The 15721-nt window shown below is 37.1% G+C and overlaps 1 protein-coding gene across 3 annotated transcripts in view; it reads right to left on the bottom strand.

Annotated features, from left to right (window-relative positions):
- Positions 1-15721, bottom strand: part of LOC150091705 (uncharacterized) — a 77539-nt gene that overhangs the window by 22488 nt on the left and 39330 nt on the right. For all 3 annotated transcript variants that reach the window (XM_090385279.1, XM_090385261.1, XM_090385269.1), the window contains exon 2: positions 13758-14251. In XM_090385279.1, coding sequence (XP_090241405.1) covers positions 13758-14242 — 485 coding nt within the window. In that variant the 5' untranslated portion in view covers positions 14243-14251. The remainder of the gene's footprint in view (positions 1-13757; positions 14252-15721) is intronic.

Below are 15721 nucleotides of genomic sequence, written 5' to 3' on the forward strand. Positions count from 1 at the left end.
GATGCTTTGGAACATTTTTTTCTACATTCAATCGAAGGACGAATGAATTTGCCAGAGAAGGACTGGCTGGAATTTATAATCTCTCATGCTTTTTGTTAATGTTTATTCGCAATAAATAAGATAATTTATTACAATAATAATAAATTAGTCGCTGTGCAATTATTATAAACTTGACAAACGATTAGGCAGACCCCTTTCTGATTTAAATACTGTATTGTGAAAACGCAATATTCTAACCGGAAAAAAAAAAAAATATATATATATATATATATATATTTTTTTTTTTTTATTATTATTATTTTTTTTATTTTGGCATTGAAATCATTAGCGGCCACTGCTGGATAGATCATAATGAATTTATTATTACATGTATAATATTGTGTACTATTACCTGTTAAAATTTTACATCATATGGACTGGTTTAAAGTTTTTATTTAATATGTCACGCAGTTCATTCATGTATACTATGAATGGTAAATCGTAGTGCCACTTCTATAACAAAAAACTGGTTCTTACAAATTTGGAACCAATTTTTGATAACAAATAGAAGATGCTTTGGTCCAGTGGTTTTCAAAAGGGTTGCTGCGGCACCTTAGGATGCCGCAACAACATTCCAGGGGTGCCACGTAATTTGGGTTTAAGTTACTTAAACTTATTATTTTTTAAAAAAATATATATGCTTATTTCAATATAAAAAGGTGTACGGTGTCTTTTTAATTTTGTGGTAATCTATAATTGATGTTTACTTTATATATATATATTTTTTAATATTATATATATATATACAGAGAGAGAATCGGATCTAACAGGCAGAAAATTGAGGAGGGGTGCCCCAAAATGAAATAAAAGACTTGAAAACCACTGCTTTGGTCCATTCTTGTTTCAACATAGAGGTCATGGTCAATTCGGCTACTGATTGTGTGAGTATTGACCAGACCCCAACGAAGTCGACCGTTAAAGTTGATCCTAAAGGTGTTCAATACAGTTAAGGTTGAGACGCCTGGACAGGCCAATAAAGGCTTTTCAAGCTTAAATCAGGTCACCATAGGCTGCGCAGTATGACATGATGCACCGTTATGCCAAACAGAAAGAGGGAAGGGGTTCCTCCTATACTGCAGTCGTCACAGTATTGGAAGAGCGGAATTGTCCAGTGTGTACTGCATGGCATTAACTGCCAGGAAAAGGAACGACAAACGGTCCAAGCCATCAGAAACAACCCTACGGTGACAGCACCTCTGCCAGACTTCACAGTTGGGATGACACTCTGATGAACGACGTTCCTCGAGAATCCATCGGAGCCAGATAATGCCATCATATCTGAAAACCTAGTCTGTATTCAAATGAGGAATGAAAAACCTGGTTTTGGTTCGTTTTCCTTTGGTTCTATGGCTTTTAGGGCCCATTGTTTTGTTGCTGAGAAAAATGATCATCTTTCGAATTTGTCCGGATTTTATATTTTTCTGGGATTTTTTTGAGCAGTTCAGGGTTAGTACGTATGAGGCAGCAGAGATTTCATTTCTCAGCATTCTGTTCTTTTTTTTTATTTTTTTTAAATCAAGAAGTGTGAAATCTGCTCTAGAATAATGTGGTTCGTAGACACTGCACAATGATATTCAAATTTCAACATATTAAATTAAGGTTAAGCACTTTTTTGCGTAACCTTAATTTAATATGTTGCTAAAACTTGAATATATTGCTAAAACTACGATATGTATTTTGTTTGCATGGAACTACTTTTACCTGTGTGCAGAAAATAAATAGAAATCATAATAATAATAATAAAATAAATAAAATCAAGTAAAAATTACTACAGTCTAATCTCTTTTTAGCTACCTTTTTTTAACTTCCTATATGGTTGGTTCCGACCAATTTCTCATTAACCTAATGCTATTATTTTATGAACAATCAATATAACGACCGTTTTTGCATTCCCCTGGAGGGGATTCGTATATAGAGCTTCGATTTATTTATTAACAACTGCAAATTACCCGAATTAAAAAGAAATATTTCTTTAAAAAGACAAATTTAAGTAAAATTTAATTTAAATAAAATTAAATAATATAAAGTTTAAATTCAAAGAATATAAAAGAAAAAGAAATGTTAAGAATTTAAATTTAAAGAATTTTAAGAATGTATTTTGAGAAGGGTAGAGGACAGGCCTGTTGTAGTGGAGTTTTAGGAGCATCAGCGACTAAGGCCATGTTGTTCCGTATATACTGTCTGTAAAATGCATGTGTTCTATGGTCGATTTGCCGTTTGCTGAAAAAAAAAAACCTTTCTCAGAGAAAAAAACCATGCTAACCTCGCCTAAGACCGACTAACTCAGCCACATTGCAAAAAATCCCTTAAAAATTCCTCACGTCATCGACGGGACTCGAACTGAGGTCTTTCCTACCCAGTGTGCTGCCCACGAGGGCAAACAGGCCTGTCCTTTACCCTTCCTCAAAATGCAGAATATGGAAATGTTCAGAGAAAATAAAACTTTGATCAGTTCCAGATGCGCTGGCATTTTCAATTTCTGTTTTAAGCTGTGTATAGAATTGATCCTATTGTTCTGTTATTTCTTACATTGATGTCGGTTTTCTATCAAAACGATGCCTAGTTGCACTTTAAAACAAACATCAGAAATGGGGTCTAGTCTGTATTCAGTTACGCGGGAAGCAGAAAGGGATTTTGTCATGACTCGAATCGTACCATAAAAAGGATGTAATTAGATGTAATTTGAGTAACTCTGCAGTCGATTAAAATTTCTAGTAAATCAACACTAATGTACATTTAATTTCAATACGCTAAGTGCTGTGTTCAACTGATCCCCCATTCCTTCCCACCATCGTTTTTTTTTTCTCTCTATACCTCTCTAGTCCTTCACCTGATAAAAATCAAGAAGAAAAATGTCCCTTCTGCTAACAACATGTCCTGCAATCGATTCAAGAAATTGATCCCGTTCATTGATCCACTGCTAAAGCCGTTGAAAAGGTCTCACACAAAACAATTCAGCAGACCCTTCGGCTGTATGCTACGGATGAGAAATTCTCAGCGCTTCCGAGTTATAATTCGAATATTAGTTTATAGGAGAGTACAACGTGCAATCTTGCGACAACCTTTTCAACTGGGCTAATATGAAATGAAAGAACATGCCCTGGATCGCTTGCTGCTGATTGCAATTGTTCGTCGTCGCTGAATGCAGCTTCACTCATGCGTGTAGCTTAATGTCTCTGGCAAGCAAGTGAACACCTTGGTTCACCTTTAATGCCACGGAAAAGCAAGCTGAAGGTGGCGGCTGCACGACATGAGCTTGCTTGTCGTACGTCAAACGTTAAATAATCCAAACCACCATCAACTCTTTATATCATTTGAATATATAGAGATCGTTAATGTTAATCAACGAATAATAAGGTTCTAAAGTTCTAAAATTCGAAGGCTGGTTAAAAACAGAAGTACAAACATCAGTACAAAATTAGTTCCTTTCTCGTTTTGTTTGCCCAGAATTTGCTACAGGTAAATCCTTTACCGACTGCAAATTTAAGATATATTTCTTCGGACGTCGGCAACAGTCTGATTATTCTACTCCTGAATGCTCTTTCTAACTACGATATTTAATCGGTCTTTTTTGGCTCATTCGGAATGATTTGATTCCATGGAACTCGGAAAACAGGAAATTTCATCTGCCTAGTGGAAAGGCCTGGATCCTATCGATGGTTCCAGAAAATATTTACTGCGTTTTTTTAAAGTGAATCTGAGCAATTTATAGACGAGGATTTAACCTGTGACCATATCATTGATGAATACATTGTTATTATTATTATTATTATTATTATTATTATTATTATTATTATGATAATTATTATTATTATTATTATTATGATAAATAAAATTGTATTGTATTGTATTGTATTATTATTATTATTATTATTATTATTATCAATTTATTTCTCTGTTGGAGAGACACCCCTGGGACAGCCATTGGCTAGAAGGGTGAGAGTTACATTCTAAGATGTGAAGCGGACCCATGAGCAAAAGGTTACAAAGTACATGGGACGTTCACCCTGAAAGGTTGAATACAGAATTTTGATATATATAAGTAATTATGATTTTATAATAGAATATTTAAAATTTTGGTACCTTTGACATCATAGAATATTTAAAATTTTGGTATCTTTTACATCATAGAATATTTAAAATTTTTACATCTTAGGTTGGCATCTACAGTACAATACCGAGAATATATAGTTAAAAGGATCAAAATTAAATGCAGTTTTTGAGCCGAGTGGCTGTGCACTACAGTTGTACGAGACGATAGGATTCAGCAAAGACTTGCAATCTGTAGGCTTTTTCATTACAAAGCTTTTCCGGTTTAATTATTAGTTGATTGAAAAGTTCTGTTGTGTTTGCCGGCAAAAAAGGCGACTTAGACTGTCCAGGTTTTTTAAGTTGCTTTGAAGAGGATGTCTTGTTTCAGCAATCCTAGTGGCTTCTCGACGAGAGTGAAACAAGCCGTCAATACTGGGAGCGTCTAATCTTCCTGTTAGCAGTTGGGCTAATGTGAAAATGTTTCTTGTGTTAATTGTATGTTTCCAGGGAGGAATGCTGAGATTGGAAAGTAGAATGGCTCTAGAGATAGTAAATGGGTGATTCGAGATCCTGTTCAGCCATCTCAAGAGCCATTATTCAATACTTAGGAAAGCTTTCAGGAAAGCTTGGTGGGGGCAGACGACCAAATCTGTGAAGCATACAGTGGGATGGGAAGTATACATTTCAAGATATACTTTTTAACAAGATCTGGGCTTCTAAAACATCAGTGATGCTTCATGTATCTGCTTCAACATTTAACAATATTAGCATAACCATGTAATAAGAATGCTATATGCTGAACATTTTGTCAGTAGAAACGTGTATTTGTAGCAATGAGGAAAAACGTCCACAGAATACATACAATTTACATACACATATACTGACGCCTGAAAGGCTTAATTGCTTTGGCGCTTAAAAAAAATTAAAACCTGGAAACTTGGGTTTTTTGTTTCTTGGACATCCAAACCTACCGAAGAGCATGTGCTGTTACTGACATAATATATTGAAGTTTCATAGCTTTAGTTGCGTTGTCGCTTAACACATGCCAACAGCAACATCATCGTGGACGTTGCTCGAAAGCGTGGGTAAGGATGACAAGATTATGCACAAGTTGATCCAGTGATAAGGCGACAGTCCATCTACTAGAACGAGTGAATTGTACGAAATGAGATTACACTTAGGTAAATTTCTTCCTAATCAGTGGATTGTTTGTGGATGCCCTATGGCAGGGGTGCCCAATACGAAGCCCTCGCTATCGGTTGCGCTTTAGCAGAGGTAAAAGTCGCCCGCGGCAACGTCTTCAATTTCTGATTTGCCTAATCTACGGATAGTACAGTTAGGAAAGTTTATTACTGTACAGTATTATTATTACTTGTTTAAAGAAAAGGAAAATTTAGTAGCGCTCAGAAGGAATCCTCAATAAAGTTGCTTATAATGTGAAAAAATTTGGACATTCCTGCGCTGTGGAATAGCACCTCGAGATCAATCTGACATTTATTCATGGATTTTTTTATTCTGGAGATTTGTTAAAGATAATATGCACTTCTCTCTGTTGTATGTTAATAATATGTACGTCTCAGTATAATCCGTCTCTGGAGGCCTTGCGAAAACTGACTACTGTATTATATAGTCCGAAAAGTGCGGCATATTTTTGAATATCGGTTTAGAAATTTTTTTAGATTTTTTTTTTTTTTTTTTCATATCTTGGGCGAGTTACTCAATGTCTAGTGATAGTCGTATGGTTGTGTTCTCCCAGAAACTTGGGTTTTTCACCTAGAAAAGGATTTGAGACAAAGGGGTAATTATTCCAGATCCGATTATGGTTAGGCAGTTGTTAGGTCGCACCTTGGGTACTCCATTAGGTGAAAGTCTCGTTTGGAACATAAATTGGAAAAGGATGGTTGCAGGATAGATGCGCAAAAATCTGCTTTCAGCCAGAGAGTAATCAGTTGTTGGAATAAACTTCCACCTAAGTATTGTGGAAGTTTATTCCAAGTTACACTCAGTTTCCAGAAATATACCATTGTTTCGTGGCCTTAATTTCGTGCCTTCATGGTAGCACAGTGGGTAGGACCGCCGTCCTCCACACACCGGGTGGAAAAGATCTGAGTCCGAGGGGGGAATTTTTATGGGCCTTTTTCACAACGTGGCTGAGTTAGTCGGTCCCAAGCGAGGGTAGCATGATCCTTTCTCCGGAAACTCGGGTTTTTCGTCCAGCAAAACAGAAAATCGACCTCAGAATATACGCAGTTTATATACAAGGAGCAATATGGCCCTAGTCCTTGATGCTCCTAAAATCCTACTACAACAAAAATCTTAATTGCGTTGTGGAAAATTCGAAACTTCCCATAAATAATTACCGTTAGCTTCGTAGGCTTTAGATGGAAATGAACTTTTTTTTAATGAAAGTTATTTTTTGCATCCTGTTCATCATTAATAATGTTTCATTGAAAAAAGAACTGAAGTGTTCATTCTGAGTATCTAAATATACAATAATTAATCCGTGTTCCTTTTTCTTGTTTTCTTTGGATTCTTTCTCAAAGACGAGTTACTTTTCCACCGTAGGTTTACTACCTCTATTTCAATGAAACCGAAATTAATATTATTTATTTCTATTACGGTGAAATTTGCTACCACACCAGCCCTCGTGGCTAGCATAGTTGGTAGGATCGCCGTCCTCCACACAACGGGTGGAATAGACCCGAGTTCGAATCCCGTCGATGACGGGAGGAATTTTTATGGGTCTTTTTCAAAACGTTGTTGAGTTAGTCGGTCTCAAGCGAGAGTAGCATGGTTTTTTCTCCATGAAACTCGCGGTTTTCATCCAGCAAACAGAAAATGGACCTCAGAACACACGCAATTTACAAACAACATACATGGTGCAACATGGCCTTAGTCGACGATGCCCCTAAAAACCCAACAACAACAGCCACATCACCAAATGTAGTTTGTCTTTAATAAGTATCAGTTAGATAAGTCGTGAAACGGGATCTCTGAAGAAAACTGCTTATTAATTAAATCGTACGTCACTAACTGATGATTAAAATGATGATATTGATGATCATCATCCTGGTTTCTAAACAAAAGTCCCTTAAAAAAAGAGAACTGAAGAATCCCTTTTTTATGTCATGTAAATATGCCATTTTCCCCGTTGCTAATGAAAAATCGAAAATTCCTCCGATGAAGAATCCAAGATTCTTCATCGGAGGAATTTTTATGACATGAACTGTAACCTCGTTTAAGAATCTTGGATTTCACAGGTGATGATTCCTTAATAAGATCTCTATAAAGATTAACTTTTGTAAACGTTGTTTGAGACACAAAAAAGTGATATTCGTTGTTAAGAGATGTTAAATCGGGAAACAGCTTGAGATTCTTTTTCTAAAGTATATGGTCACTAATATTTTGTATCTCTATGTTTGTAAGTAAATCTTATCCATCTGAGCTGAGATTCCCCACGAATATTTAGGCAAACTTGGAAAAGACCTGTTACTTGCTCAACTTTTCCTTGATAACGGATACCCAAAGTTGGATTCGAAATGTCTGCAAGGGTGCAATATTGTTTAGTATATCGAGCTTGCCTTTTGGTAGGAAATAGGTTTAAGCGTTTTGTCTATTTCTGCTTCAGGGACTCAATAAACAATTTAAAATTGCACAAGTAACTCATAATTCCGCTGACAGACTTTTCCATCTGTTTCATAGATACCCACTAAATCTGCGGATAAAAATTTAATTATATTATTAATTAAATATAATTAAAATATAATTATTACAATATTCTTTTAAAAAAAAGAAGTTTCCAGACAGGTTTATCGACCAACCCACACTAAATCGGTATTTTTTCGTGAGAAAGGCTTTAAAAATAGAGATCTTATTACATCGTTCTTTAGACTCTAAATCTTGCTACGTATTGTCTAGAAATGGAAAAAATATATGTATTGATTCTTAGACAGAATCTTTTTTTATTTGTTTTTAAATCCCAATATATAAAAATGCTCGCATGGAACAGCAGATTATATAGATTATTGATTACAGAACATTCCGCTGGGAAGAACACTGGAAAGTTTCTCTTTACCAGTTTTCCATTATTAAAAGTCGTGATATAGGAAAATAAAAGTTGAAATAAAATCGAACTCGAATGATGTATTTCGATTTCCGAAATAATGCGTCATTTAAATTATAGGTTTGAGTTCTCATTTCAACTTGAGACAGAGAGAGGCTATACGGTTCTTAGGTTTCTTATTAATAGTTCACTAAAACCAAAAAATAATGGATACGATATTCACTCTCAGAGGAAACTTCAGATACCAGTAATGAAGAATCAAAGCCTTGTTTTTCCTCGTTTTTGGTGTAGTTTGATAATTTATTAAATGGAGAGGAGACATTATTGATGTGGAGATTTCAATAATTCTTTGAAATTTATCGGCTCGAAATAATTTTTCTTTAATACAGATGTGTCAAAAGATCAGTTTGCTTTAATATATACAGATTGGTTATAAAGTCTTTGATAACACTGGCCAACATTTTTTCTTATCTCTGGAGCAAAAGTTGCAGGTTCTAAGGAAATTGATCCGCTGATTCCTAAAATATCAAAATTATGTCTCTGTCACGTCTCCGCCGAAAGATATATTGGAATTTTAATAACTTAATGGACGACCAATTGCAAATATTACACAATAATACACATTCTACACTGCTCGACAAAATTAACACAACAAAATGTTTTTCATGAATATTTTATTGTGAACAGTGTCGCCGAAGGTGAATATTTGATATAATAGGCATCCTGGCATGCAAATTCCCCTAATAGAAATCGATCTACTGAACAGAGCCGCACATTATGCAATTTATTAATGCCTATAAAACACGGCTTGCAACCATCTAAGTGACGTCGACTTTAAAGAATCATCTAAGCGACGATAACTTCATTCCCTTTTTTTGGCTTGCTCAGTGTAGTAGCCACGTCTTCTGTACTCAGGATGGCAAGTCATCGTCACTTAGATGATTCTTTGAGATGGTGAGCCGTTGGGCAACTTTTAGCTGGGCAGTCGCAGGCCTGGGTTACACGTTGGTTTATTGTGTCACGCGGTGTCGTCTCAGCACTATAGAAGCAATTTCAGGAGACAGGAAACATTACAAAAACAGCTAACCAAGGTCGCTCGGAACAGATCGCTATCTGGGGCCACGGGTGAAAAAATTTCCAACTGTGTTAAGAAGGCTCAATTCAATTGGACTCCATTAAAGGAAACCAGTGGTTAGTATTCCATTAACCCCAAACCACCGCAGAGCTCGTTGAAATTGGTACATGAACATGTGACTTTGAGCCTAGATAAAATGGGGTACAGTTCTGCTCTCTGATGAGTCCCGTTTTAGCCTTCAAACAGATTCTAGACGTTATTTCATAACGTATAGAATCTTATTTCATAACGTATAGAATCTGTTTGTAGACAACGAAAAATGCGGTACCGTACCTCCAAGATCACAGAAAGGCCGCATTTTTCGTTGTCTCCAGATGAAATAACATCTAGAATCTGTTTGTAGGCTAAAACGGGACTCATCAGAGAACAGAACTGTACCCCATTTGTCAAGGCTCCAAGTGACATGATCATGCACCAGTTTCGACAAGCTCTACGGTGGTTTGGGGTTAATGGAATACAAACCACTGGTTTCGTTGAATGGAGTCTACTTGAAGTGAGCCTTCTTAACACAGTTGAAAATGTTTTCACCAGTGGCTGCAGCAACCTCAAGAGACACTTGAGGACAGGACATCGTAGGGTTCTGTCTTGATATTAGAGCCAGATAGCGATATGTTCCGGTTGACGAAGCCCTCGGGCGACCATACTAGCATCGAATTTTGTTCTACGTGAACGCAGTGTATCTATATACCTGTCAAGCAGTGGGTTCGTCCACTAGCGAGAGGGGTAACAGCGTCGCGAACCAGGTGTCCCATGAATTCTGTCCTTTCAGTGTACACTGATTGACAAAATTAACTGAGAACGTGGAAACCGCGGTGTAACTCGTGCAACTTGCGATGAAGCTGGACAAAATTTGCTATGGTAGCGTACCGTAGAATAACGATAAAATGAGGAGACAGCGAGAAACTTCGGACAGGTATAAAAGGTATTTATAGGGGTTATAAGAATCACTAAACAGGATACATTACAGAATTCGATACATGATGCTCAGAAATATGGTCACGTGATCCCCTGCAATGGCTAAACAGGCCTGATAGGGGTGATCCATGCTCGATATAAAGATGTCTATAAGATTCTGTGGCAACAGATCCCATTCTTCCACCAACACAGACCTCAGCTCACCAAGTGACAGAGGAGTTGGCTGTTGGAGTGCAATGCAACGTCCAATGGCGTCTCACACATACATCGATGTCAGTATGGATAAACGTCGTGAGTTAATCGACTTTGGAAGAGGGGTGATAGTAGGCGTCCGACGCATGGTTTATCGCATAGGTGGTACAGAAATTGCACTGTCCCCGTTCGACAGTATCAAGAGTGTATCGGGAATACGCCATTTCCGGAATAACATCTCATCGTGGAGAGCACTGTGCGCGGAGAAAGGTGGTGGATGAACGTGGCCGTCGGTCTCGCATCGTTTGAGCTAACTGGAGAGCAATAGTGGCACAAATCAATTCGATGAGGGAGGTGTCAGAAACGTCTCACCAAGACAATCAGGCGATCATTAGCCGCAATAGGTTATGGGAGTCGCCGACCCACTAGAGTCCCATTGCTAACACCATGACACAGGACTCTACGCCTCAGCTGGACGAAAGAACATCGGCACTGGACCTTGGATGTTGGAGACGGGTCTCCTGGTCCGATGAGTCCTGTTTCCAGTTATTTCGAGCGGATGGGAGAGTGCGTATCTGGCGGAAACCGCACGAAGCTATGCACTCGTCATGTCAACTAGGAACTGTTCAGGCAGATGGACGGTCGGTAATGGTCTGGGGCATGTCCAGCTGGCACACGTTGGGACCACTGATACGTCTAGACGCATCTCTGAACGGTCCAGGTTATGTGTCCATCGTTTCAGACCATCTGTATCCCCTCATGGTCATTGTGCACCCACAGGGCAATGGACTCTTCCAGCAGGACAATGCACCTCCCCACAGAGCCGTGAAAATTGTTCGAAGAGTATTGCATAGATTTTACCACCATGGAATAGCCTCCCCGTTCACCGAACACGAATCCTGTGGAGCATCTTTAGGATGCTGTTGAAAAGTCCGTTTGAGCTTTGGATCCTCCACCCAGGAATGCGACGGAATTATGGACAGTGGTAAAGCAAGCATGGATGGAAATACCTGTGGAACGCTTTCGTGAACTAGTGGACTCAACGCCTCGCCGTGTAACTGCCCTAACGGGCGAAAGGTGGGCCTACCTTATTAGGTAGGTATCCCGTGATTTCTGTCCACTGAGTGTATATTAAAAATGTGTTTTATACATTTTGAAATACTTTAATCAAACATATAATGTACTACGTGTACATTTTATTTACTGAGAAATGTTTGCCACTCAGAGAATTTTTCTTACAGTCCATTTTGCTTTCCCTCTTAAGAAACCAGCAGTAATCTTCTAGCATGGCAATATATCTCAGCGACCTTTTCTCCATTATGAAGAAGTTGCTGAGAGATATTGCTGCTTCTCCATTGTGAAGAAGAAGTCGCTGAGAGATATTGCTGCTTCTCCATTGTGGATTTGGCTTGATGAAAGCGTTCCGCCCTGCTAATCCACTTACATCTCCAAAAATTTTGAAAGAAAAACAGAGACGGGAATGTAGCAAATGAATTTTCAAAGATATTCAGCAGCCCATGTCTTTATATCAGTTATAAAGTTGACACCAGAGATTCATAATTATATTCTTTCCTTTATCTTAGGAATTCATGCACAACTGCCTTAAACGATTGCCAAACTGCTAGTTCAATATCCTCTAGATTTGTTTCAAATACGTCATCTTTGAGAAGTTTCTTTATTTGAGGCGCAGTGAAATTTTCTTCTTTCTGTTTTGCATCTGTTAAATCGGGAACACTCTCCTTAGGTAGCAGAATCCATTACTTTCTTTATCCAGATCCTTAAAAAATTTCTTCATTCATCCAAGCTTTATATACAAAGAAAGAAAAATATTTGTTTGTTCAACCAGTAGAACATATTTTATATTATATCACCTGATAAAAATTGCTATTGTTTTTCTGCTATACGACTATCCCGCAAACATAAAAAAACAATAGTTTTGTATGAAACCTCCCTGTAGACCAGTCAGTAATCCAGTTATTACCTTAATATCCACAGACGTTCGGAGCAAAGTCATGGTATTTATTGCACTTAGAATGTCGAAAACACTTTCAGTTTCTTTCAAGCCAACAGCATAAAGCAGAGGAACTGATGGAAATGCATTAGTAAATATTTGCCATTCATCAATAAACAGTCATCTGTAATTACGAAATCAGTAATTACATATGGCTTAGTCTCACTCGCACTGCATCTTTCCAGCATGAAGCGTCTTTTATCAGTAAAGATCGATGCAAACGAATTTCAGATCGATGCAAACGAATTTGCTGTTCTAGTGCTGATGGTAAACCCATCAGCACTAGAACAGCAAATGCAACAGATACCTGCAACTTTTGAGCGGGTGAGGAGGTCTATGATGAGTCGTTTGCAGGCTTGTATTCAAGGTGATGGATGGTCATTTTGATTATTTCCTGTAAACGTAAGCGGAAAGTTGCTGGAACACAAAAATGGCTGTAACAAGATGAAATCAGATCTACGTTTACATGAACTTTTTTTAATGTTTTAGGTCCTAAATTTATCCCTGAAGTGGGGTCCCACATGTTATGATACATCCTGTATATTTCTTGTACTTTTTAATATATGGTGATATGATCTATCGCAATGCACATGTAAGTCATAGTCATCCTGTATTAGGTTTCAGCTTCTACCTAAAAAGAAGATGAATATGATCAAAATCAATACCATGGGCTTCTGATCATGTCATCGCGGTAAAGCAGCTTCACGCTTCGTCATCAAAATGAAGTGCGTGCTGATCGATTTTAAGCAACCTTCTATAATTTGATTGTAACGAAAACAGCAACTTACCGAAGTGAGAAATCTCTATAATGAACGAAATGAAGGGTTCTCTGTTAACTGAGAATATTCACCACATTCGTGAAATATATTCAATTATTTAAGCCGTCTTCCACAATGCCCATCTTCCAGTTTATTCTGTAAGCGACAGTACAATACAAACTCAATTTTATTGCAGGCCAAGGGAATTCTAATGAATTTAAGTCAGCATTAGGACTGATAATGCGTACATCTGATAATTAGTCTTCTATCTGCTAATGAACTTATTGATCCGACAACCAATGTAAAGCGAAGAGAAGAAATATGCCTTTTGCAATTTTATCAATTTTCTTGTATGTCTTTTATTATTTCTTTTAAAACATGTTTGAATAACTCTACAAAAGGGGCATTAGACACGATTTACTTTATTAGACTCCATATCATTTTTGATGGATGATGATTCTAATAACAGGTTAATTTTGTATAAAATTTGTAGTGTCGCATGAAAAGGAAGACTGTAGTGAATTTTTAAATTCTTTTTTATCTAAAAAATTCATAGCTACGTTTTATTATAAAAATAAGAATATAAGTAGAAGAAATTTAACAGGTAATTACCTGTTTTGGTCACAAGTATCGCTATCTTCTGAATCCTGCTGAAAACTTAGTTTCAACATCGATGACTTCGGAGATGTCCCATTACCATTCATCCCAGCCTGGGAACATGGATAGGAAGAAGTGGACTTCGTACCTGTGGTTGATTCCGGAATCGTCTGTTGAAGGACGGAAGCCGAAGGGTCTTTTTTAGATCCGGGCAAGTCCATCTGGGAAAGATGACGAGATGCCAGCCTTACTGCTTCCGGATTTGTTCGCGACTCCAGCAGGTCGACACCGGCATTGCGGGCAGAGCTCGGAAGTGAAAAAGATCTATCCCTGTTTGGCGGCGGAGTATCTACGGACTCCCTTGGAGGTAACGGGAGAAACGTAGGAGTCAAAGATTCTGACCTGGAGTGGTGAAGGCCATCATCTTTATTTGGAGTCGAAGGAAGACTAGGTATTTCCTGTAAGCGGATCACGGGCGTTCTGATCGATCGTTTCTGCATTCTGTTTGGCTGTAATTACAATAAATAAATAAATAATAAAATCAAATCCAGGTGAGTTTAAATCGAGTGACTTTCAATATTTGTACAATTAGCTTAAGCGGAAGGATGCTGTTTTATACAATACTAATAAACTGTATAAAATAATTGACCTTAAATGCTAGTCTGGAGAGGGAGGAAATTTATTTTATTTTTAAGTACGGTATATGACAGCGGGTTAGCTTATAGCGAATGAAGGACAAAGAATTTTAATTCGTGTTTTTTTTTGTTTTTTTTTAATTTCATTTTTACTTAAATGTTGAGCTTAGAAATAAAATTCAAGACCTATAAACGAAACCATAATGCTCAAATTTATTCCAGCCTATATCTGATATGTAATGCTTTCCTGAATTATTTACAGGCAAACACTAGTATAAAACATTTAGAGAATGAACGTTGCTGATAATTAGTTTTGTAAATATTAATAACACTTAAAGAAACGAATGAATTTATCTGCCCAGCGTCGCAAGATATTAATCACCACCGTTAAAAGGACTACTTACATTTCAGAAAGATATATGATGCCTTTTATTCTGTGTCTGAATGCGTAATTCTTTTAAGAAACTTTGAGTTACTTGCGCTTATACATGAACACACTATGCTATCAAAAATATTGGGACACAAAACTACAAGCTGATGTTGTAGTAGGGTTTTAGGAGCATCAGCGACTAAGGCCATATTTCTCTTATATACTGTCTGTAATTTGCGTGTATTCGGCGGTCAGTTTTCTGCTTGCTGGACAAAAAACCCGACTTACCGGGAGAAAAACCATGCTACCTTCGGCTGACACTGACTAACTCAGCCACATTGTGAGAAAGGCCCATAAAAATTCGTCCCGTCATCGATGGAGGAATTCTTCTAATTTTAAAAACTGAAGAGGTTTCCAATTCTTAATTTTTTATTAATAAATATAATAGAATATTTATTTTATTAAAAAATTAATAATTATTATAAATATTTATTAATTTATATAGGTTAGGTGTGTCTGTTAAAGCGCTAAATCAATAAAGACTAAGACCTCTGTCTATTGTGTCTATAATTGCTTGTTTTTTTTTTTTTTTTGGTAGATTTGCTGCTTGCTGGACGGATGTCCAGGATTAAAACTGTGACCTGAGATGTCTAACGAACTCAGGTCTTTTGCACCCGTTATGGGAGGACGATGGTTGTTGTACTACTCGTGTGGGCTGATATCTATTAATGAACAGTAACATCATTTAAAAAATAACGTACCATTTATTTTTAAAATTTTTTGTCTTTACGGTTTCCTTATGAATATTTCTTGTTTCAGAAAGTTTTTTGCATATTTACGCTTTTAAATGGTGAGTTAGCTGTCCAGATACCAAATAAATCATTAGCTGACCTTAATAAATGTCGTTTGCAGGAAAAATTCTAATTTATCTAACTTTACTTCTAATTCTGCGTATTCTCTTCGAAAATAGCGAC

This window comes from Mastigoproctus giganteus, chromosome 1 (assembly GCF_048544385.1).
Source record: "Mastigoproctus giganteus isolate SK-2022 chromosome 1, ASM4854438v1, whole genome shotgun sequence".
NCBI classification, from domain to species: Eukaryota; Metazoa; Arthropoda; class Arachnida; order Uropygi; family Thelyphonidae; genus Mastigoproctus; species Mastigoproctus giganteus.